Below are 24,241 nucleotides of genomic sequence, written 5' to 3'. Positions count from 1 at the left end.
CGAATCAGGCCACTCAGCAAGCTGCCCGTTCCTGCCAGCACCTTGTGGAGGAGCCCAGCTGGACCCATTTCTAATCAACATCTCCCCCACGCCGCCCCCCCCCCCCCCATCTCTGGGTCACTGAAGGAAACCAGACCAGAATTTGAAAATTTTCAGACTTCCAATAGACATTGTGTGCAAAAGGATACGTAGGTTGCCTTGCACAAATCTGCTATAATTGAGGGACATAGCGGGGAGAATACAGGTGTTATTTTTACCTAAGAAGTCACACGAGCACATTCTCCATTTGAACCTCTGCACACAGAATGGATGATGGTTATTGAAACAGCCCGAACCTCTACCACGGTGCACAAGATATAGCTTGAGAGGTGACCAGGCAGTCGCGGAAGCAAGGAATGGATGCTTATAAATATCAGGACAATTATGAGGGCTATGCCCACACGGATGGTTATTATCCCGGCAATGAGTCCAACCCAGAGGAGGATGCACAGAGTGATGTTACCGAAGGCCATGATGAGGAGGATGAGATCTACGAGGGGGAGTACCAGGGCATCCCTCACCCAGATGATGTCAAGGCCAAGAAGACCAAGATGGCGTCCTCCAGGGAGGAGGACCTTCGGGGCCAGGCGGACCTGATAGCTGAAAGGTTGGAAGATGAGGAGGAGTTGGCTCATCAGTATGAGACCATCATGGAAGAGTGTGGCCACGGGCGCTTCCAGTGGATCCTGTTTTTCGTCTTGGGTTTGGCCCTGATGGCTGATGGGGTGGAGGTGTTTGTGGTGAGTTTTGCCCTGCCTAGTGCAGAGAAGGACATGTGTCTGTCCAGTTCCAAGAAAGGAATGCTTGGTAAGTGGAAATTTCCAAAGATCATTCTCTTCCTGGCATTAAAATATGAAGGGGGGAGAACAGTAAATTTATGTAGCACCTGTCGCTGTTAGGCATCTTAAATCTGTCATCATATCCTTTCAGCATTATCATTTGACACACAATTTGCCATGACGGTGTTTTTTATCTTAGAGAAATTAATTAATTGGTTCACATTTAGACGGCTAATGAGTACCGGGGCTTGGAATTCAGTTTTGTTTGATTCTCAAGCTCTTAGTTCTTTTGTTGTTGTTTTTGTTAATCCACACCCGAGGATATTTTTCCATTGATTTTTAGAGGAAGTGGACGGGAGAGGGAGAGACACACAGAGAGAAACATCGATGTGAAAGAAAGACATCAATTGGTGGCCTCTCGTGTGTGCCCTTGACTGGAATCAAACCTGGGACCCTTCAGTCCTCGGGTCGGCACTCTACCCACTTAGCAGAACTGGCTAGGGCAAGCTCTTAGTTCCTTTTCCAAGTCTTGTGCCCTCCTTGAGAGTCTGAGTTCTCTCTCCTTCATATTAATATATATATATATATATATATATATATATATATATATATTAATTAATTTCAGAGAGGAAGGGAGAAGGAGATAGAGATAGAAACATCCATGATGAGAGAGAATCAGTGATTGGCTGCCTTCTGCATGCCCCTTACTGGAGATTGAGTCTGCAACTGGGCACGTGTCCTAACCGGGAATCAAACCGTGACCTCCTGGTTCATAGGTCAATGCTCAACCACTGAGCCACGCCGGCTGGGCTCTCTCTCTCTTTCATATTAAACCGTTTTCCATATCCAAGTGACAAATACGTTTTGTGAGTGGCAGGCCAAGGTCTCTTCCCCTCTGTGCTCTCCTCCGTGTCCTTCCAGAATCCACCCTCCTGCTGGTTTCTCTTGTATGCAAGTCTGAGTCGGCCCAATGCCCACATGTCTTGGGGATAGATGCTGGGCTGAGCACACCCACGGAGCCCCTGCAGGCAGTTGAGAGTCATGTGGTGAAGCACAGATGGATTCTGCAGGGTGGAGGCCCAGCTTGCAAATCAATGAGATGTGAGCACCCTCAGAGCCAGCATCAGCCATCCGGTCTTGATGCAGCGAGGATTTTTGTGACATTTGAGGAAGGAATGTGGCAGAGAAGAGATTCATCAGCCTATGGACAAGGATTTGTCCTGGTCATTCAATGTCCTGCAAAACCCATTCGTTCTCCAAAGGTAGAGGCTGTGCCATGGATCCGTTAGCAAACATACAGTTCTTGAAAGCTTCCTAGGAGTCAGGTTCAGACTCAAGACTGAAACCTACTTAATGGCCCCCAAGAACTAAAAATCTATCTAGCAACTGTTTATTCATTTAACAAGTATTTGCTACTTGTATTCCATATGCTCATCTCTGTGTCCAGCCCCTGGGGAGAAAATAAGGAACTAGATAGACACAATCCTTGCCTCTCAGCGAGCTTACGTAGAGCAGGTATTCACAAACACAGAGACTTAGTACAGGCTATGAAATACCTGTGCTATTCTGGTCCCCAGTGCTTGCTTTCCAGCAGTGGTGGCAAACATGTTTTGTAAAAGCCCGGATAGTAAATATGGTAGGCGTTGAGGGCCCAGATGGTCTCTGTCACCACTAATCAACTCTGCCTCTGTAGCACAAAAGCAGCCTTAGACAATAGGTAAACAAGTGGGCGTACCTGTGTTCTAATAAAACTTTATTTACAGAAAAAGACAATGGGTAGGATTTATCCTATAGGCTGTAGCTTGCTAGCCTCTGATACAGAGTCATTACAAATAAAATTAAGATACAAAATTTTTAAATCTCCATAATTATCCCTGGAGGGAAAAGACATGGAGTATACACAACCAGAAGAAATGACTTGAGAAGCAAGGCTGTCAACCAGAGCTTTTAAACACCAACATAATTTTAGTAGTATTTTGGGTATTGTTTGTTTATTTATTTTTAATCCCCATCCCAGGATATTTTTTCTTTTTTGTCTTTTTTTTTTTTTTTAGAACAGCATCCTAGTATGGGATTAGGTGCAACAGAGCCCTCTTGTGGAAATTCTGAGAACAGCATGATAGTGTGGGATTAGGTGCAATAAGGTTTTTAAACAATGAGCACTTTTTAAAACAGTAATTATTACTGTTCTCAAACACTTTCATACACAAAACACACTCCTTAAAACAAGAATTCCAACTGCTCCACTTTCCTAAACAATAAGCACCTCTTAAGTCAAGAATACAGTGTTTTCAAACACTTTTCTACACAATGCCCTCTCTTTAAAACCAGGAGTCTACGTGTTTTGAAACACTTTCTTACGCAACGCGTAGCTTTTTAAAACATGAAAATGGGAGTGTTCCAGACAGAGTTAGCTAGTAGTGTTTATAAATATATTGTTTATGTGTTATCATAGAGTAATACATGCTTTATCTATTGGTAAGATGGTCCGCACTTTGAAGGAATACATAGATTAACCCAGTGTGTGGAAAGCTATTAACTTCAGTGAAATACTGTAATATAATTTCATTTACTTGGGGAGCTTGCTGGAGCATTCATAACACAATTAGGATATGTATCATTTAGTAATTATAACTATGGTGAAGCAGTTTACTGAAATCCAATACGGCAAGAATGAATTCTAAGTATTTTCAAATACTTTCCTACACAATTGACAGCTCTGTAAATGTGAATTCTAACTGTTTTCAAACACTTCTCTGCACAGTTTGCAGCAGTTTAGCAGTGAATTCTAAGTGTTTTCAAATGCTTTTCTACAGTTTTCAGAGTAATAATTATAAGGATGCTCAAACGTCTGGATAAGAAATTAACCAACATGTGTAAGAATCAAGAGGAAATGAAGAATGACATAGCTTCAATAAAGAACACAATGGACAGTTTCAACAGTAGACTAGAGGAAGCTGAGGACCTAATCAGTGAATTAGAAAACAAGGTAGAAAAAAAATCCAAGCAGAGCAGCAACTGCAAAAAATTAAAAAGCAGGAGAGAGTCTAAGGGAGCTTTGGGATAACAAGAAATGAAACAACATCTGCATAATAGGGGTGCCAGAAGGAGAGGAAGCTGGGCAAGGCATAGAAAACCTGTTTGAAGAAATAATGACGGAAAATTTCCCTGACTTTGGGAAGAAAAAAGTCACCCAAGTCCGAGAAGCACACAGAGTCCCAAACAAAATGAACCCCAAAAGACTGACACCAAGACACATTGTCATTAAACTGGCAAATGTCAACAACAAAGTAAGAATCTCAAAGGCTTCCAGAAAGAGACAGAAAGTTACCTACAAGGGATCTCCCATTAGACTATCAACTAATTTGTCCACTGACACACATCAGGTCAGAAGGGAATGGGATGAAGTATGCGCAGTTATGCAAAGCAAGGGACTAAATCCAAGAATACTCTATCCAGCAAGGCTATCATTCAAAATTAAAGGTGAAATCAGGAGCTTTATAGACAAAAAAAAAAAAAAAAAGAGAGACTAAGGGAGTTTATTACCACCAAGCAAGAAAGGCTAAAGGGACTGTTATAAAAGTAAAGAAATAGAAAGCGAAGAAGCAATACAGGCATAAAGAATAAAAATGGCAACAAACAAGTACCTATCAATAATAACCTTAAATGGATTAAATGCTCTAATCAAAAGACATAGGGTAGCTGAATGGATAAGGAAACATGACCCATATATATGCTGTCTACAAGAAACCCACCTTAGAACAAAGGACTCACACAGACTGAAAGTGAAGGGATGGAAAAAAAAACGTTTCAGGCAAATGGAAATGAAAAAAAAAAAAAAAGCTGGTGTACCAATACTAATATCTGACAAAATAGACCTCAAAGTGAAGGCCATCCTCTCTCCCCTCTCTTTCCCAACAGGGATGATAGTCTACCTCGGAATGATGTCGGGGGCCTTCGTCCTGGGGGGCCTGGCTGACAAGCTGGGGAGAAAGAGAGTCCTCAGCATGTCTCTGGCCCTCAACGCCTCCTTCGCCTCCATCTCCTCCTTCGTGCAGGGTTACGGAGCCTTCCTCTTCTGCCGACTCATCTCGGGCATCGGGTATGTAGTCTTGGCGCTTCAGCTGGACCCTCCTGGAACAATGGTCGGTCCTTCCTGGAACTCCAGCTCTGAGCCGTACCTCCAAAAATCCTGGGACTGGGTGTTTGCCTGGATTCCAAGATACTGTATTGAAGTTACCCTTAGAAAGTTACCCTCACTTAAAGTCACGATAACATGACCCTGTCTCTGCCAGGCTTTCTTTCTTTCTGTTTTTTAAGCCTCACCTGAGGATATTTTTCCATTGATTTTTAGAGAAAGTGGAAGCGAGAGGGAAAGACAGAGAGAGAAATATCGATGTGAGAGAAACACATCGACTGGTTGCCTCTTGCACGCGCCCGACCATGGTCCGGGCTGGGGAGGAGCCTGCAACTGAGGTATGTGCTCTTGACTGGAATCAAACCCGGGACCCTTCTGTTCGCAGGCCGATGCTCTACCCATTGAGCCAAACCGGCTAGGGCCTCCGCCTGTCTTTCAAATGCACTTGGTTCTTTCACCACAGAGCCTATGGGTGGGGTAGAGGCTGCTTGGTTTCTGCTGTGGCCAGCGGTTCTCAACCTGTGGGTCGCGACCCCTTTGGGGGTCGAACGACCCTTTCACAGGGGTCGCCTAAGACCATCGGAAAACACATAGATAATTACATATTGTTTTTGTGATGAATCACTATGCTTTAATTATGTTCAATTTGTAACACTGAAAATACATGCTGCATATCAGATATTTACATGATGATTCATAACAGTAGCAACATGACAGTGATGAAGTAGCCACGAAAATAATTTTATGGTTGGGGGTCACCCCAGCATGAGGAACTGTATTAAAGGGTCGCGGCATTAGGAAGGTTGAGAACCACCGGCTGTGACCATTTTTAGTGTATGACTTGATTCTTTCCTTCTGGCTTTCCCGCCCTGCAGTATTGGCGGAGCTCTGCCCATTGTGTTTGCCTATTTCTCTGAATTCTTGTCTCGGGAGAAGCGAGGGGAGCACCTCAGTTGGTTGGGCATCTTCTGGATGACCGGGGGCATCTATGCGTCCGCCATGGCTTGGAGCATCATTCCGCATTATGGTGAGCGCTGGCTTCAGTAGCCAGGGGCCCTGTTACTATGGCACCTGCACCCAAACGACATCTCCTGTCCTCAGCCTCGTTCCCCATGCTCGCACGCAGTTCCTGGGTATGACCGCGATCTTCCTAAAGAACTTCCAACACTGGAGACCCATTGGCTGATTTTGTTACGTGTTTCAGGAAGTAATACAGTCTGTCCTCCCTCCCGCCCACATCCCCTTCCTCCTCCCTAATTCTCTCCTTTCCTTTTCTTTTTTCCTTCTTTTTTATTTGAAAGAATTTCACCTGTAATCTCCTTCAGCCATGGTCCCCTGAACAAGTGAGGCTCCGGTAATTCCATTTTACAGATGAGGCAACAGAAGCCAAGAGAAGTTGGTGACTTAGCTAGGTCACCTGGCATGACCTTGAATCCTGATGCTGCCTCACCATCCCCAGCCCCTAGGCAGGACTCTTGAAGACAAGAGCAGCTCTTTTTCTAAAAAAATATATTTGTATTGATTTCAGAGAGGAAGGGAAAGGAAGAGAGTGATAGAAACATCAATGATGAGAGAGAATCATGGATTGTCTGCCTCCTGCACCCCCCCCCCCCCCGCACTGGGGATCGAGCCCCCAACCCCGGCATATGCCCTTGACCGGAATCAAACCTGGGACCCTTCAGACTGCAGGGCAACACTCTATCCACTGAGCCAAACCAGCCAGGGCTCAAGAGCAGATCTTATGACAAGGCCTGGTGTCAGCCGGGACAATTTTATTATCTGGATAATTGTGAAAAGTCGATTCTCTGGGCAGAGACCTGGCAATGTTAACTTTCACTGTTGGTTTTGTGAAGAGTGAAGTAGGGAGAAGGCAGCAGTTTTGAATTTGATTAGGTCTTTTGAGTATCCTGGGTGACAAATACCATCAGCATCCTTCAAAATCATTTCCAGAAAAACACCGATGATGGTGTAGGATTTGCCATAATTTAGGACCTGCAGAGGGATGGGGATAGCAGACATCTTGCTCCTGAAGCTAACCAACACTTCTCTCATATTGTTGTTGTTGTTAATCCTCGCCCAAGGATATTTTTTTCCATTGATTTTAGAGAGAGTAGAAGGGAGGGAGAGAGACAGAGAGAGAAACATCAATGTGAGAGAGAAACATCCACTGGTTACCTCTCTCACGCGCCCCAACTGCGGTCAGGGATTGAGCCTGCAGTCAAGTTAAGTGCTCTTGAGGGAATTGAACCAGGGACCCTTCAGGCCAACCCATGCTCTAACCATTGGACAACTGGCTAGGGCTTGGTGTCCTTGTTTTAAATGTGGTCCTGTGTGTGTTCTGAGCTAGTGGAGGCTCCAGGCGTATCTTTTTTTTTTTTTTTTTTTTTTAATATTCTCTCTCATCATTGATGTTTCTCTCTCCCTCTCCCTCTCATCTCCTCTTGGCAGGCTGGGGCTTCAGCATGGGCACCCACTACCACTACCACAGCTGGAGGGTGTTTGTCATTGTCTGCGCTCTGCCCTGCACCGTGTCCTTGGTGGCCCTGAGGTTCATGCCCGAGAGCCCACGGTTTCTGCTGGAGGTGAGACAGCGCCCAGAGCTGGCTCTGCATTCTCAGCCCTTTAGACCCTCATCTTCGCTTACTGCCTGTGATGGTGGCTTGCCCTGAACTCATGGACTGCCTAGGCAGGGGGCTCAGGGGCTTACCAAGCGCTGGGCGAAGGGGCTGGAGGGGGTGCCTCCTGAGTTGCTTCCGCTCCTCACTCTCTCTGGGTCCCGGTAATGAGGCTCTGCAAAGCTGCGTGACGTTTCTCCTTGGGAGGTCTGTGGTGAAGCTTGTTGCTTTAGGACTCTTAGCCATGCCTCCTCACCCAAAGGCAGCTCCCGGGGTCCTGAGAGATGAGTCCCCGGAGCCTTCCACCTCGGGGTCTCCTGCGTGCAGCGGTCGGACAGGGTTGGGCTGGTAGAGGGGCAGTAGGACTCACAGGCTGTTGCAGCCCCAAGTCTGTGTCTACTTGTGGGACTCCTTCTTGACCTTTCTTCAGAGTGAAATTTCCCACTGACCAGGAGACAGATGCAGCAGGGAGTGGGTTTTTTAAAAATATATTTTTATTGATTTCAGAGAGAGGAAGGGAGAGGGAGAGAGAGAGAGAAACATCAGTGATGAGAGAGAATCATTGATCTGCTGTCTCCTGCATGCCCCCTTCTGGGGATGGAGCCCGCAATCTGGGCATGTGCTCTGACCGGGAATGGAACTGTGACCCCCTGGTTCATAGGTCAATGCTCAACCACTGAGCCACACCGGCTGGGCAGCAGGGAGTGTTTTTAACTAGGGATATCTCAAAAGTTACCCTTGGCTGTGTATTAGCGTCCTGGAGCTGCTGTAACAAAGCACAAACTGGGTGGCTCAGAGGAAGGGACACTTGTTGTCTCAGCATCTGGAGGCTGAAAGTCCAAAGTCAAGGTGTGGACGGGGCCACGCTCCCTCTGGAGCCCCCAGGGGAATCCTTCCTCACCTCTTTTACTGGGTTCAACGCTCTATCACACCAGTCCCTGCCTTTGTCATCACCCGTGTCCTCCCTGTGTGTCTCTAATAAAGACCCAGTCCTATGGATTACGGGCCCACCTACTCCAGAATGCAATCCTTTTTCCAAAAAGGTCACACTGTGAGGTCCTGGGGGTTAGGACTTGAACCTATCTTTTGGGGGAGGGACACAGTGCAACTCGTGCCATGCTGTGTCTTTGCTTTATCCTGTCAGGGACTAAATGACCCTCACCCAAGGAGCCCATTCAATCTTACAGCTCCAGCAGCTGCAGTGCAAAATGATGTTAATACTGCGCATTCACACCTTGAAGGCACAACCTCATAATCCTTTCACCGTTGGCTGGGGACAGAAATGTGTCCTCATCTCTCATAAGCCCTGCGTAGTCACAAGTCCACAGCCTGTCGCCTCAAACTCAGGTGTCAGCATTAAATAGCAAAGGGCTCCTCACCTGTCTTTCCTTGGTTTACCAGATGGGCAAACACGATGAAGCTTGGATGATTCTCAAGAGAGTCCATGACACCAACATGAGAGCTAAGGGGACGCCGGAGAAGGTGTTCACGGTGAGTCGGGGGGGTCGCCTTGCCAGCAACAGGGACTGCTCCTCTTTTCTGGTTTGGTTTGCTGAAAAATAATGTTGTTATGTAAGCACAGCCCAGAAAACTTCTCTCTGATGAATAAGACCCCTGACATTCTTATCATAATAAGTTCTTTGCATTTTCATGGGTGTCCTTTTCAGTATCAGTAATAATGAAAGATAAAACTAGCTGTGTTCATGAGGGGATAACATAACTGCATGTATTCACAAGTACGTGTTACTTAAGAGTTCTCATGAGTACTCTGTATGTTGTCTCATAGTGTTCATAAGCATGCTTTTAAAAAATATATATTTTATTGCTTTCAGAGAGGAAGGAAGAGGGAGAAAGAGAGAAAGATCAATGATGACAGAGGATCATTGATTGGCTGCCTCCTGCACAACCCCCACTGAAGATTGAGCCCGCAATCCCGGCGGTCAAGGGCACATGCTCTCTTCACTAAGCCAAACAAGCTAGGGCCCTAAGCACGCTTTTTATTTTATCCTCATCTGAGGATATTTTTTTCCCATTGATTTTTTTTTTTTTTTTTAGAGAGAGAGTGGAAGGGAGAGATACAGAGAGAGAAACATAGATGTGAGAGAGACACATCAGTTGGTTGCCTCCCACATGTACCCCGACCGGGCTGGGGGTGGAGCCTGCAACCGAGGTACGTGCCCTGGACCAGAATCTGAACCCAGAATCAGTCCATGGGCCAATGCTCTAATCACTGAGCAAAACTGGCTAGGGCTGTTCTGTCGTGCTTTTAAAATGTCCTACATAGCAATCCCCATTTCCCCATTACACACACACACACACACACACACACTATTGCCTACATGGGTTCTAGACTTCTGTGATGTTATTAATAACCATTGAGGATAAATTTGTGAATTTTAAGGTAGAGTCAACCGTACTGTGGGAAAAAATCTGATATACATGGGAATTTAGTGAATTATTACCCATTAACTTCAAGGCTTGACTGAGGGATACGAATGATTCATTTTTGTCTGCAGTGGGATAAATATCCCAAAGATATTTGTGCACATCTTTGGTTATAATGTGCACTATTAACCGGTATACCAAGTGTGCATGATTAACCGGTACACCAAATGTACACTACCTGGTATTAACCGTTATACCAAATCCGCATTACTATCCGGTACACCGAATGTGCGTTATTAACCGGTACACCTGGTAAGCATCACTGAACTAGAGGGTCGCCACAGGCTCCTTTGGCCCTCAATACATTAATAAAGTCACCTCCATGAAACTGCAAATGGAAAAGTCTGGTAGAAAGTAGGGGTAAGATTCTCTGGCTCATCTATGCTTTGCAGGTGTCGCACATCAAGACTCCCAAGCAGATGGATGAGTTCTTTGAGATCCAAAATGCAACAGGAACTTGGTACCAGCGCTGCCTGGTCAGATTCAAGACCACTTTCAAGCAGGTATGACTGGGGACGTGTGGTGGCTGAGAGGCGGGGCTCTGTGGAAATCTGGAACCTCAGTGGAGAAAGCAGAAGTCTTGAGCATCCCCATCCACCCGAGACAGTGTGAGGGGGAGGGAGCAGCCCTGCACGGGGACCTTTGGGACCAAGCCCATGACCACCTCTCACTTGCTGTGAGTCCTCGGGCCACATACTCTCTCACACCTTAGCTTCTTTTCTTTGCTCTCCCTCCCCAAGGCAGAGATTTTGAATGTAGGTAAAATGTGTCGTCTGAGTAAACATCCTTCTTTCTAGCATCTTCTCTTTAATCCATCAGAAGAAAGGAGTGAGTGAAATAAATGCCCCCCTACCCCCACCTGCCCCCCGAGGTTTGCTAGTGATATCTGAGAAAGTCTTCATAAAGGGCCAGGCCATTTCTGCAGAAAAGTGCCTCCGACAGGCAAGCCAGCTGCTGAGCACCAAGGCAGCCGATGGCCAGTCTGCTGAGACTGGTGCCCTTGGTGCAGGGCCCTTTAATGTTTGGAATAACAACCCATTCCTGCAGGCAGGGAGCGGAACTCAGCACTCAAGCGTATTCAGTGCTTGAGATCCCCACTCTGTGCGTTTTTGTTTTTTTTTATTAATCCTCACCCAAGGATATTTTCCCATTGATTTTTAGAGAGAGTAGAAGAGAGAGGGAAAGACAGAGAGAGAAACATTGATGTGAGAGACACGTCGATTGGTTGACTCTCAAATGCACCCTGACCGTGGCTAAGGATTGAGCCTGCCACCAAGGATTCTGGTGTCCTTGACCAGAATCGAACCCGAGAATCTTCAGTCTGCGGGCCAATGCTCTAACCACTGAGCAACTGGCCAGGGCCCACTCAGTGTGCTTTTGCTCACACGCATGGGATACTGTTGTGTTTCCAGGGAAGATGCTATGGGACTGTTAGAGGTCGAGGCCAGACAGTAAGAAGAGAAAAGGCTTTCCTTGGAACAGGATTGCCACTCGCGGGAGATAACGTCGCCCATTGTCACCATGGCTTCCTAGGGCAGTTCATGAGGAAGCCTTAGAAATGAGTTGTGCTGAGTCACAGTTCCTGCCTTTAACCCCCGTGGTCTGGTGTGGGTTTCAGGTCTGGGATAATGCTCAGTACTGCCTGCTGGGGCCTTACAGGATGAACACGCTGATTCTGGCCGTGGTCTGGTTCACTATGGCCTTCAGGTAAGTCCTTACTAAATTCGCTAATTTCTCTGAGCTTCACGGGCCTCATAACTGATGATTGTGATCCGTTCTAACTCGTGGAGTCTGAATAGGACTGGATGCTTTCAGCCGCAAATCACAGGCAAGGTACTCTAGTAGCGTCTTTAATGAAATTTTTTACTCTTGTAACCGAAATTCCATAGGGAGGCAGGCCACAGGAGGAATTTCTGCCTCAGGCAAACCAAGACCCCCCTGGTATATAGGCTGATGCTCAACCACTGAGCCACACCAGCAGGGCCTTCCTCATTTTCTTATTCAAAGGAATACATCGTTGTATCTGCTTCAGGTACTCCACAATATATTCTGGAGATCTCTCAGACCAGTAAATGGAGATTTTCCTCACTCCTTACAGCCCTCCACAGAAAAGTACCTCCCTGTATCCAGCCAGGGGTTCATTGCTCAACTCATGGGGAGATTTCAGACTTCTCCTGTTGCAAACACTGCCACAATGACTCACTGTCTGGAGGCGACGTTGTATTGTGCAACTCTATCAGTGGAATAGATTCCTAGAAGTGGGATTATGGAGTCAAAGAGGGGAAACCCATCAGTGATTTCTTTAGACATTGACCCATTGTCCTCCATATGGTATCATGCAGTTTTATCCTTTACTCAGCAATGTCTGAGACCACCTGTGTACCCACAGCCTCACCGACAGGGTGTTTGGCAATCTTTGAGGTTTTGACAATCTGGTAGGCGAGAATGGTAACACAGTATGTTTTTCATTTGTATTTTTCTTATTCTGCGTGGGATGGAGTATGTTTTTCATGTCTCATGCCCATTTGTTTGAGTTGGTTATTTTGAATTTTCCAGGTATAAAACCATATCGTCTACAAATAGTTGTTTTACCTTTTGCTTTTTTACATTTTTATGTTCTTTCTCTTGTCTAACTGGTAGGCTAAGACCTACGCTATAGTGTTCAATAGTAGTGGTGATAAATGGGTGTCCCAGTCTTGTTTCTGACATTAGGGGGAATGTCTTTAGTGTTTCCCCATTAAGTGAAACTCTCCTTTTTGAGCTGAGATATGCATTTTCTTACATGTCATGGAGAGAGGAAGGGAGGGGGAGGGACAGAGAGAAACATCGATGTGCGAGAGACACATCGATTGGTTACCTCCCACATGCGTCCCAACCGGGGCTGGGGATTGAGCCTGCAACCAGCCCAGGTATGTGCCCTTGATCAGAACCAAAGCCAGGACCCTTCCGGCTTCGGGCCTACGACCTATCCACTGAGCCAAACCAGTGGGCTGGACTGTCCATTTCGTTTGTCCCAACCGATTGGTATTTTTATCAGGAACGAATGTTGTTTTTCATCAAATGCCTTTTCCGCATCTATGGAGATGGTATTGAATTTTTCCCCTTAGATCTATTACTATGATGTGTTATCTGATTAGAGCAAGCATGTCAAACTCGTGGCTCACGGGCCACATGCCTCATTGATTTGGCCCGTGTTAGCCTTTGAGTTTGACATGCTGGGATGAGAGTTTCTACTAATGAACGATAATAATACATTTAAAAGGAGTGTTATCTACCTCAAATCAGGGATGCAGATTCTGCTCATGAGATAATAATATTTGCTCACATATTGTGTCTTCTCTGCTCCAGTTACTACGGCCTGACCGTTTGGTTCCCCGACATGATCCGGTACTTTCAAGAGGAAGAATACAAGTCCAAGATGAAGGTATTTTTCGGCGAGCACGTGTTCGGTGCCACCATCAACTTCACGATGGAAAATCAGATCCACCAGCACGGCAAGCTTGTGAATGACAAGTAAGTGAGAGACTCAGGCAGCCCCTCGATCAGCTGATGGTCCAGGGGACTGTTCTTGGGAGAGAGCCACTGGACAGATGGGAATCCATGGCCGGGGAATGAACTCCAAGAATATTGTGGTCCCACAACTTCCCATGGCTGCCAGAGACCCTCTAAGTCCCCGGGAGGCCGTGCCTGTGTCGTGTTGGCGCCCAGTCATCCCTCATCACCTGTGCTATCTGATCCATCCAAGGATGGAGGCATTTGACTGAGGAGCATCTATCAGACCATCTTTCCTGAGACCCCACACCTTGTTTTTTGTGTTTTTTTAAAAAATATATTTTATTGAGTTTTTACAGAGAGGAAGGGAGAGAGATAGAGAGTTAGAAACATCGATGAGAGAGAATCATCGATCAGCTGCCTCCTGCACATCTCCTACTGGGGATATGCCCGCAACCCAGGCACATGCCCCCGACCGGAATCGAACCTGGGACCTTTCAGTCCGCAGGCTGACGCTCTATCCACTGAGCCAAACCGGTTTCGGCCCCACACCTTGTTTTATTTTTTTATTTTTATTTATTTATTTTTTAAATATATTTTATTGATTTTTTACAGAGAGGAAGGGAGAGAGATAGAGAGTTAGAAACATCGATGAGAGAGAATCATCGATCAGCTGCCTCCTGCACATCTCCTACTGGGGATATGCCCGCAACCCAGGTACATGCCCTTGACCGGAATCGAACCTGGGACCTCTCAGTCTGCAGGCCGACGCTCTATCCACTGAGCCAAACCGGTTTCGGCCCCACACCTTGTTTTAAAATAAATATATTTTTATTGATTTCAGAGAGGAAGGGAGACGGAGAGAGAGAGAGATAGAAACATCAATAATGAGAGCGAATTATTGATCAGCTGCCTCCTACACACACCCTACTGGGGACTGAGCCCGAAACCCAGGCCTGTGCCCTGACCGGGAATTGAACCGTGACCTCCTGGTTCATAGGTCGATGCTCAACCACTGAGCCACACCTGCCGGGCACCAAATGTATCTCTCTGAACGCCTGCGCAAGTGCCTGTCGGCTTCATTCGTAGAGGTGGTTTTTCCTAGGACAGAGGGATTGTGCACTAAAAATGTTGCAAACCTGCTTTTCAAACAGGCTGCACCAATTACATTCTATTAACAATATGAGTGAAACTGCCTATTTCCCCACATCTTTGTTGGGACGATTTTAAAAATGAAGATTCTCACAAATCTCTTGTTTGTTGTTGTTGTTGTTGTTAATCTTCATCGGAGGAGATTTTTCCATTGAATTTTTTTTTAGAGAGAGTGGAAGGGAGAGGGAGAGACAGAGAGAGAAACATCGACGTGAGAGAGACACATCGATTTGTTGTCTTCCACAAGGGAGATCGAGCCTGCAACCAGGTACATTCCCTTGACTGGAATCGAACCCGCAACCCTTCAGTCCACGGGCTGACGGTCTATCCACTGAGCCCAAACCGACCATGCCTTAAATCTCTTGTTTTTAAACCTACTAAGACCAGTGGAGCGACCTGCATGATTTGAAAGTTCCTCATAAAGTGAGATGCTACCAGTATTTTTGTTTCGCATGGTTCACATTTCTATGAGTCCAATGTGGACGGTCCAGGGGCCTGCACTTGAGAACCATCAGGCTGATGGGGTAGCCCCATAGGTCCCTGCACTAGACACCAGCTTCCACCCTCCTGAGCTTCCCTCATCTATAAACCAGCAGCTATGAAAGGGGCAACTAGCCCTACCTGGTTTGGCTCAGTGGATAGAGTGTTGGCCTGTGGACCAAAGGGTCCCGGGTTCAATTCTGGTCAAGGGCAACTTTTGGTTGCAGGCTCCTCCCCAGCCCAGGCCCTGGTTGGGGTGTGTGCAGGAGGCAACTAGTCAATGTGTTTCTCTCACATCAATGTTTCTCTCTGTCTTTCCCTCTCTCTTCCACTCTCTCTAAAAATTAGTGGAAAAATCCTTAGGCGAGGAGTAACAAAACACACACACAAAAGTGGGGGGAACTAGTTTGGGCTGAAAATCATCTTTCAGGATCTTTTGGTTTGTAGTTCTCCCTTTTTATGCCTTCCTGTGGTTTTCATTTCACTCTCAAATCTCCTGTCCCCCTGGTGGATCTCTCAGGAACAAATGTCTTTCCACAGGTTCACAAAGATGTATTTCAAGCATGTTCTCTTTGAAGACACGTTCTTTGATGAGTGCTATTTTGAAGATGTTACGTCCACGGATACCTATTTCAAAAACTGCACCATCGAATCCACCATCTTTTATAACACAGGTAAGAACTGGGGCAGAGCGGGGAGATTGTCATGGGGGTGGACTAGTCTTGTCTAAGAGCCAAAATGGTCATAAGCTTTAGGAGCGGCAAATACAGCACAGATACCCATGCTGAGCCTGAGGGTGGAGAAACGGTTCCCGCCCCAGGGACGGCGCAGGTGAGTTGCACAGTCTTTACCAAAGCATTTCATGGATCTGCATCCGTCTTATCACATGTAAAATAACAATGAGTTCTCCGCATTCTTATTTGTGATAAAAATGTGGCACACCTTTTCACACGTCCGTCGATTGGTTGCCTCCCACATGTGCCCCACGGGTGGAACCTGCGACCCAGGTACGTGCCCTTGACTGGGAATCGAACCTGCGACCTTTCCCTGCTCAGGCCAACGCTCTAACCACTGAGCAACACCAGCAGGGCGATGTTTGCATATTCTTAACAGGGGGATTCCTGCCAACACTAAAAACCCTCTGTACTCTCCATTCATCTCCCCTGCTCTGGCCCCTGCACCCCCCCCCCCCCAAAAAAAGAAACGACTGACCAAATTATCTTTATTTTGAAGAATGTTCAGGTTTCTCTATGGGCCCTGGGGTGGCCGCCTCACTGGATCAAATTCTTTTGTTCTTGGCTTTTAGAAGCTGGGTAGCCTCAGAGGACTGCTCTGTGCTTGAGAGATGATGTATTTACACAAGCTTCTCAGTGAATGCTTGTTTCCTTTTCCCTCCCGATTGGAGTTGAGCAGGTCATTGCATGTGTAGAGGATTTTTGCTTCCTCCACGCCTTGGCGAGCGCTACCTTGACTTTGAAACTGTCTGATGGCCAGAGGCTGGTGCAGGCTGCCCATGGAAGAGGCCCTACTTCATCCCTGCCCCCCCCTGCCCCCCCGGCTCCCCTACCCCACTTTACACGAGCCCAAGATTTCCTTCTCTTCCCAGACCTCTACGAGCATAAGTTCATCGACTGTCGCTTTATCAACTCGACCTTTCTGGACCAGAAGGAGGGCTGTCACATGGACTTGGAGCAAGATAACGACTTCCTGATTTACCTGGTCAGCTTCCTGGGCAGCCTGTCCGTCTTGCCGGGGAACATCATCTCCGCCCTGCTCATGGATAGGATCGGGAGGCTCAAGATGATCGGTGAGTTGTCAGGGCCAAGGCCGAGACGTAAGGTGTAAGGTGGCATTTTTTTTTCTTTTTTCATTTTCTTAAAGAAATCTTGCACAGGAAACCACACAGGTAAGATGGAATCTGCCGGTGTGGAGTCAGGGAGGCACGTTGGCAAAATCCCAGGGCCCCGTAGGAGGTGGTCTGACACCTCTAGTCCCGTGACTGGGAATGGGAGGGGATTAAATGCAGCATAAGCAGGGTTCCCTTCTGTAGCCCATTCACAGGTGTGTTCTCACTAGAATGTAAGTTCCAGGAGAAGGGATTTTTTTTTTTTTAATTTGGAAATTATGGGGGAAGCCAGTTGTGAGCTTGGTACAAGGGACCAAGTTCCACTGAGTCTCCGTTCCCATCTGTTTTTTATTTACTAGAATACACAATTGCCTTTTAGGAATGCAAATAGACATATCAATGGTAATGTTTAGTAAACAGTAAGATTATCAGGTTGGGGGAGTTTGCTTTAGGCCATTGAGTCAGCAGTAGGCAACCAAATGCAGATATTCAGCCCTGTGAATACCAAAGAGCCCCATTCATCCGAGAAGGGCTTTTTGATAGTGATGTATCTTAAGCATCCAGAAGAAGGCCTGGCATATAACAGACTGTTCATGCACCGACCTCTGCCTGGTCCCCAGTTGTCCGGGGCTGTGGCGACACCCAGAGTGACAGTTTCCAAGTTCTTCCCTTAGGCTGACTGGCGACAGGATCCATGTCCAGGCTCCATCTCCATGGCCGAGTCTCATCTCCATTTCCTGACTGAGCAATTCTGTGACAATCACTTATTTTATTAGCACTTCAATAGGGATGTTAAATATACCCACTCTGCATCCTCTGTAAGGTTGTCAGAAAAATATGTAAAATGCTCTTTTTTTTTTTCCTTTTAGAGAGGGTAGAAGGGAGGCAGGGGGAGGAGAGAGAGAGAGAGAGAGAGAGAGAGAGAGAGAGAGAGAGAGAGAGAGAGACACATCAGTGGGTTGCCTCCACTTGTGCCCCAACCAGGGCCAGGGATTGAACCTTCAACAGAGATATGCACCCTTGACCTGAAATCGAACCTCAGTGGCCGATGCTCTCACCACTGAGCCAGCAAAATTGGCTTCCGAAAGGAAGGGAGAGGGAGAGAGGGAGAGGAACATCAGTGATGAGAGAGAATCATTGATCAAATGCCTCTTGCACACCCGCTACTGGAGAGAGTGAGCCTGCAACCCAGGCAGGTGCCCTGACCAGGAATCGAACCTGCGACCTCCTGGTTCATAGGTCGACCACTGAGCCACACCGGCTGGGCCCGATGGGCCTTTTACTGGAGGTAGCCTGTTCCTTGCAGTGTACCTGTGAGGGTGGGAGATGGGGTTAACAGGTGTGGGTAACCTTTTCGTCCGAGCCACAGGCTTCAAGTTTCTTTGGGCCCCTGCCCTCGCTCCCTCCCCACAGGTGGCTCCATGCTGATCTCGGCGGGCTGCTGCTTCTTCCTGTTCTTCGGCAACAGCGAGTCGGCGATGATCGGCTGGCAGTGCCTGTTCTGCGGGGCCAGCATCGCGGCCTGGAACGCTCTGGACGTGGTCACCGTGGAGCTGTACCCCACCACCCAGAGGTCAGTCCCCCCGCCCCCCCCCCCCCCCCCGGGCTCCTCCTGGGATTGTGTAGGACTTCAGCTAGAAGTCCACCTGCTCCGATCCTGCCCGGGTCCGCCTTGATCTTCCTGGAGCTCATAGACTGAATGTTTCTTAGGTTTTTGAGTTTCTTGTGTCAGGGGGCTGGCACAGGCCTGGAAGTGGGCAGACCAAGGCTTACGAGGGTGGGGCGAAGGGCAAGATTCAAAGGGTGCATGAAACCATGCCCAGGAGAGAAAGGAGGAGGGCAATACCGTATGCACCATGCAATCAAAAAGAGGTGAGAACATGCCTTCCATTGGGAGATAAAGTGAGAAGGGGAGGAACTAGGTAAACACAGGCCTGGGAGAGGCAGAGGGAGATAAGGGGGGATGAGGGTGACGGTTTGGGGCGTTTGCAGAGAATGTGGTGGGTTGCCCAGGGTGCACTTTTTAAAAAATATGTATTTTATTGATTTTTCATAGAGAGGAAGGGAGAGAGATAGAGAGTTAGAAACATCGATGAGAGAGAAACATCGATCGGCTGCCTCCTGCACACCCCCCACTGGGGATGTGCCTGCAACCAAGGTATATGCCCTTGACCGGAATCGAACCTGGGACCTTTCAGTCCGCAGGCCGACTCTCTATCCACTGAGCCAAACTGATTAGGGCTCCCAGGGTGTACTTTTATTTTACACAAGCCATGTGAGGAGAGACCTGGTTTAAAGGCCTCGGGACAAGGCAGCTCTTCCTCCTCACAGAGGAGGAAGTGGGAATTTTAAGAATAGCAGATAAAGGGGGCCTGGGGTCAAAAAGGACTGTGAAGTGGTGGGGAAGGCAGGTAACTGAAATTCTGCAAAAAATCCTAAATTGGTGATGGAGTTACTGGGAGGTAGGTTGCCATGGGAACACCTAAGTCTTACAAAAAATTAAGGGGAGGAGAAATGATCGTTATTTGCATGGGATGTGAGCTCACATCTAGGAACCGCAAGAGAATTAACCTGAAGAGACTATTAGGAACGATAAAATAATGTGGTAAGATGGTCCGTAATAGAACTAAGTTAATAATGTATATAGACTTTAAAATATGTTAAACAATTAAAAGTGAAATTGAAATCCGTTTCATAACAGCAGAAATCATAAAATATCTAGGAATCAATTTGATGAGAAAGGTGAAACCCTTACATGGAGAGAACCATAAAACTTTACTGAGAGATATAAAAGAAGACTTAAATGTGTATCAGGAAATATCTTATTGAATTCTAAGAAGATTTAATCTTACAAAAATGTCAAATTTTTTTTAGATTTTTTTTCTAACTTGAGTCCATTCAGCCTAGCCAGTATGGCTCAGTGGTTGAGCATCAACCTGTGAACCAGGAGAGTGCGGTTCCATTCCCCATCAGGACAGGTGCCCAGGTTGCAGGCTCAGTCCCCAGTAGGGGGCATGTATGAGGCAGCCAATAAGTGATTCTTATCATTGATGTATCTCTCCTTCTCCCTTCCTCTCTGTGAAATCAATAAAAACACATTTTAAAAAAAAAGATTCCATTGAAAATTCTATGAGATCTCCTCCCCCTTCCCCCAGGAACTTGAGAAAATTAATCTAGACCTTATTTGGAAAATAAAATTGTCAAAATATCCAAGAATATTCTGAAAACAAAAGACTGGAATTGGGGGTTAGGGATTGTAAGGGTAATATGGTTTCAGAAAAGAAAATATAAAGAAGAACTTAAAGTATAAATATATAGCCACATTCTTAATTAACTTGTGGTCTGAAAAGGAAAAAAAAAAAAGCAAGTTTGAAGGAAATACTCCAAAATGTTAATAGTAGTGATCGCTTTTCAGTGGCAGGGTTATATATCCCTGCATCTTCATGCTATTCTGTATTTCCAAATTTGACTAAAATGAGAATGTATTATCTTTATATTTAAGGGGAAAAAAAATTCCCTCCCATACCTTCATTACACCTTCCCCCACAGTGAGGAAAAGAAAGAACATCTAGTTCAGCGGTTCTCAACCTGTGGGTCGCGACCCCTTTGGGGGTCGAACGACCCTTTCACAGGGGTCGCCTAAGACCATCGGAAAACACATATATAATTACATATTGTTTTTGTGATGAATCACTATGCTTTAATTATGTTCAATTTGTAACAATGAAAATACATCCTGCCTATCAGATATTTACATGACGATTCATCACAGTAGCAACATGACAGTGATGAAGTAGCAATGAAAATAATCTTATGGTTAGGGGTCACCACAACATGAGGAACTGTATTAAAGGGTCGTGGCATTAGGAAGGCTGAGAACCCACTGGTCTAGTTGGTGTCTGTCAGCATGTACTTCCTCCTTCTCTTACAGGGCAACCGCCTTTGGCATCCTCAATGGATTATGCAAATTTGGAGCCATCCTGGGAAACACCATCTTTGCTTCTTTTGTTGGGATAACCAAAGTGGTCCCCATCCTTCTGGCTGCCACTTCTCTCGTTGGGGGCGGCCTGATTGCTCTTCGGCTGCCAGAGACCCGAGAGCAGGTGCTGATGTGAACCGGCCACGGGGAGAGGAAATGTTGGAAGAACCTTTCCTGGGGACCCTCAGGGCATCCACACTTCCTGTCCGTCACCGCCCAGAGGACTTTGGAAACACCGGAGGAGATGTTGACTTTGCGACCCCTAATCTAGGACCCATCTCAGCTTTAAGATGTTGGTAACTCAGGTGACCGATTTGGGGTGTCCTGAGCTGCCCTAGTAATCATGGAGCTGTGTGCTTGGTTCTAGGTCGCCCCAGCCCAAGGCAGGGGAGGAGGAGTAACACCCCCCAGGGGGGTGCGTGCTAAGCAAGGAGGTGCAAGGACATCTTTGCGCTTGAAGGTGGATTTGAGCGTGAGGACCCTCAAGCTCCTTCATAAAGTTCTTCGGAGCCCAGTGACCTAACAACACGTTAACTGGGCAAGAAGTTAGCATCATCGTATAAATGTTGGACTTGAAGTACAGGGTCCATACATTTTTTTGCATTGAAAAGAATCACCTATCATATTTTCCATTTGAAAATTGGCACCACCGCGGGGAAGATACGCTGATACAGAAAAACAAATATTTGAGCATTATCTATAGAAACCTACTCCCTACCACAAGTGTCCTGAGCTTTTCAGGACGATTAGGTGATACATTTAAGAAAGATACTTATCCCTTTTCGATCTAGTCAAAGAAACCTAATGGGATAGGTATTCTGTGAAATAACTTTGTACATACTCTACTTGGGTTTCCTTTGCAGAAATGGTTTCTGCAAACATGTGCCAGCAATTATATAGCCATATTTCGGGAGGACTCGGGGATTGAGGTCCCGGGAAACTGGGTCCGATGGAATGAAATGCAAGCACAATTTCTTGTAGCCATTCAGCTTGCTGTGGGGAGATGCGCTCTGCAGACCCACATCGCATAGTTCGTGGAGTCTAGGCACGTCCCTTCGTGTAGCCTCTCTTACACTGATCGCTTGTGAAGCTCAGGCGCGCTGTCTGCGGTCTGGCACTTGATGTTGCTGCTCCCCCAGAACAACATGGGACGTGCTCAGTGGCCCCTGGTGTCTGTGGGTGAGCATCAAACACGGTAGACAACACGCGGGATGGAGGGAGAAGGGAAGTGTCCCCACAGCTCTCCAAAGCACTAATTCTCCCTGTTCCTTTCAGCAGCAAGACACGACCCAGATTTGGTCCCAGGAGAAATCTATGCTTTGTGTTTCCGTCCAGGACTTTTTAATTTTTTTCATCTCCCATTTCCCCCCCGCTTTGCTCCCCTCCTTCCTGCCCCTCCTCACCCCTCCAGGCCTTCACTGCCCTGTTGCCCATGTCCATGGACTGTGCCTATAAGTATATACGTTCTTTGATTTATTCGGTCCAGGACTTTTAAAGCAGATGCCATTGCCATGGGAGAAGGGAGTGTCATGGATGTCAAACACGTTTTCCTCGAGGGCTTTAAGGGGACTCCTTCCTGAGACCCCGTTTGGACATGAATTGGGGGTAAGAGTGGGGTGAGGAGCGGAGGACAAACGACGTTGGCAGGGGTCAGCAGTGGGCTGAAGTGTGGACGTGAGAAAAGGCTGACGTTGCGTCCATGAGAACTGTCCTGCATGGAGGGGCAGTGAACTCTGGACTCGCGCCACTGGCGGTGAGCGGCAGCCTGAAGAACGCACGCTTTGAGGCGATAAGCGAGACGCTCAGGACTTCAAGGTGCCCCTTTCCCGACCAGCGGTCTCCAACAATCTTAAACACAGTGATGATGGCTCACCACGTGCTGTCTCAGGGTTTGAGAGGCGCTCGGGTCCCAAGACAGCTGGGGGCCGTCTCCCTGTGGCCCTCTGGAGTGACTGACGGTGGAGGGCATCTTTCTACCCTCAAGCCGAGATTGGTTTTAATGGTTAAAATATTTCCTCTGCTTCTCTTGTGTCCCACCCCTTTGTTCACCTTTATTTTTTCTGTACAATGAAGACACATGGGCTCTGATTTGCCATCCTGACCCTCCCAACTATATACATACGCCACTGTGGGTTAGTGTTTCTTCCAGGGCTTTGCAGACGTCACCTAACAGGAATGCTAGGTTGATGAGGAGAGGCCCAGTGTAACATAGCTGTAATATACTCGCCACATTCTTAGGATGTGAAATGCAGTGGCTAGTTTTCTGCGAGAGAGCCGTGCCCACCTGGGATGACTACAGCCCTCGTAGCATTGTTCTTCAACGGGATAGCGGGGCTCGATGAGCAGCTAGCACGTGAGAAATTCACAAGGCCATGAGAAGCTGCATTTCTTGTTACGGTGGATCTTGTAAATCTAAAACGTGATTGCTTTTTTAGTGTTGGGATGGCCGCCATAATTTGGGGGTAAGCTCCCTTTGATGTCCGAGCGCTAACTTCTGCACTCTCTTTCTGGGTCCTTATACCAACCACCTAAACAACCAAGGGCAATTCTCATCGCATCCCTGCGTTTCCCCACGAAGGATTGTCGGGCACCGGCAAGTGCCCACCTCTCAAATGCTGCCACTCCTGCGGAGATAAATGCTTCTTTAAATACAGTCTCTGTGGCAGGGCGTGGGGTGGGGGGTGGCGGCGAATGTACAGCATCCGTGTTCTACCCAGAGAAATGGAATCGTGGAGAATGAAAGGAATGAGGTTCTCCTTCGGCGAGCAAATCTGTACCCAGTTCATGATGGACTTTACGACGCCCAGTTTGGGAGTGGTTACTTTGAAGAGTCTCCACTGTATTGTGTCATTTCCTGATGCCGATCTCCGATCTTTTGTTTCATTGAAAATAATTAGTGCGAGGGGTTGTGTCAGTCTGTGAAGTGTTTAGCACATGAGCCCGAGGTCATGGTACACAGACCCCTCCGTGCCTAAGGTGTCCTGGTACCTTGTGTGCGTTCATTAAAAAAATAATAAAAACAATTGTAAACAGACCTTTAAGCACTGAGGCTAGAGATTCTTTTCCGCTTCTGAGGTCTTCTGGATCCCCACGTTGATAGGATCAGCTGGGAGGAGCATCAAGAATCGTTCCCTTTCGCTTTGTTTTGCACACGGGGACCTTGGGAGGTTAAATGATGTGTCTCAGTTGACGCATAATCCTAGAAGCGGGTTACGAGGCTTACAGAGATGCTCTCTCTATAACTCGGGACTAATTCCTCACCGATGTGCTACTACA

General features: G+C 47.0%; 1 protein-coding gene across 1 annotated transcript; it reads left to right on the top strand.

Moving 5' to 3' along the window:
- Positions 1-360: 360 nt before the first annotated feature.
- Positions 361-23,997, top strand: SV2B (synaptic vesicle glycoprotein 2B). Its single transcript, XM_081114760.1, has 12 exons — positions 361-846; positions 4,740-4,920; positions 5,832-5,983; positions 7,405-7,538; positions 8,973-9,062; positions 10,409-10,519; positions 11,635-11,723; positions 13,365-13,529; positions 15,681-15,814; positions 16,747-16,947; positions 18,400-18,559; positions 20,918-23,997. The coding sequence occupies exons 1-12, from the start codon at positions 396-398 to the stop codon at positions 21,099-21,101; spliced, it is 2,052 nt and encodes a 683-aa protein (XP_080970886.1). The 5' UTR covers positions 361-395; the 3' UTR covers positions 21,102-23,997.
- The last annotated feature ends 244 nt before the right edge of the window (positions 23,998-24,241 follow it).

The sequence above is a fragment of the Myotis nattereri genome (assembly GCF_964212035.1).
Source record: "Myotis nattereri genome assembly, chromosome: 21".
Taxonomy (NCBI): domain Eukaryota; kingdom Metazoa; phylum Chordata; class Mammalia; order Chiroptera; family Vespertilionidae; genus Myotis; species Myotis nattereri.
The sequence above is the reverse complement of the archived record's forward strand: the minus strand, read 5'-3'. Positions and strand labels throughout refer to the sequence as shown.

Excerpts from the sequence above, each read along its gene's own strand:
- SV2B (XM_081114760.1), top strand. The coding sequence starts at position 396 with ATGGATGCTTATAAATATCAGGACAATTATGAGGGCTATGCCCACACG. Across the intron at positions 10,520-11,634 it reads TCAAGACCACTTTCAAGCAG|GTCTGGGATAATGCTCAGTA; the intron begins GTATGACTGGGG and ends TGTGGGTTTCAG. Across the intron at positions 18,560-20,917 it reads CTGTACCCCACCACCCAGAG|GGCAACCGCCTTTGGCATCC; the intron begins GTCAGTCCCCCC and ends CTTCTCTTACAG.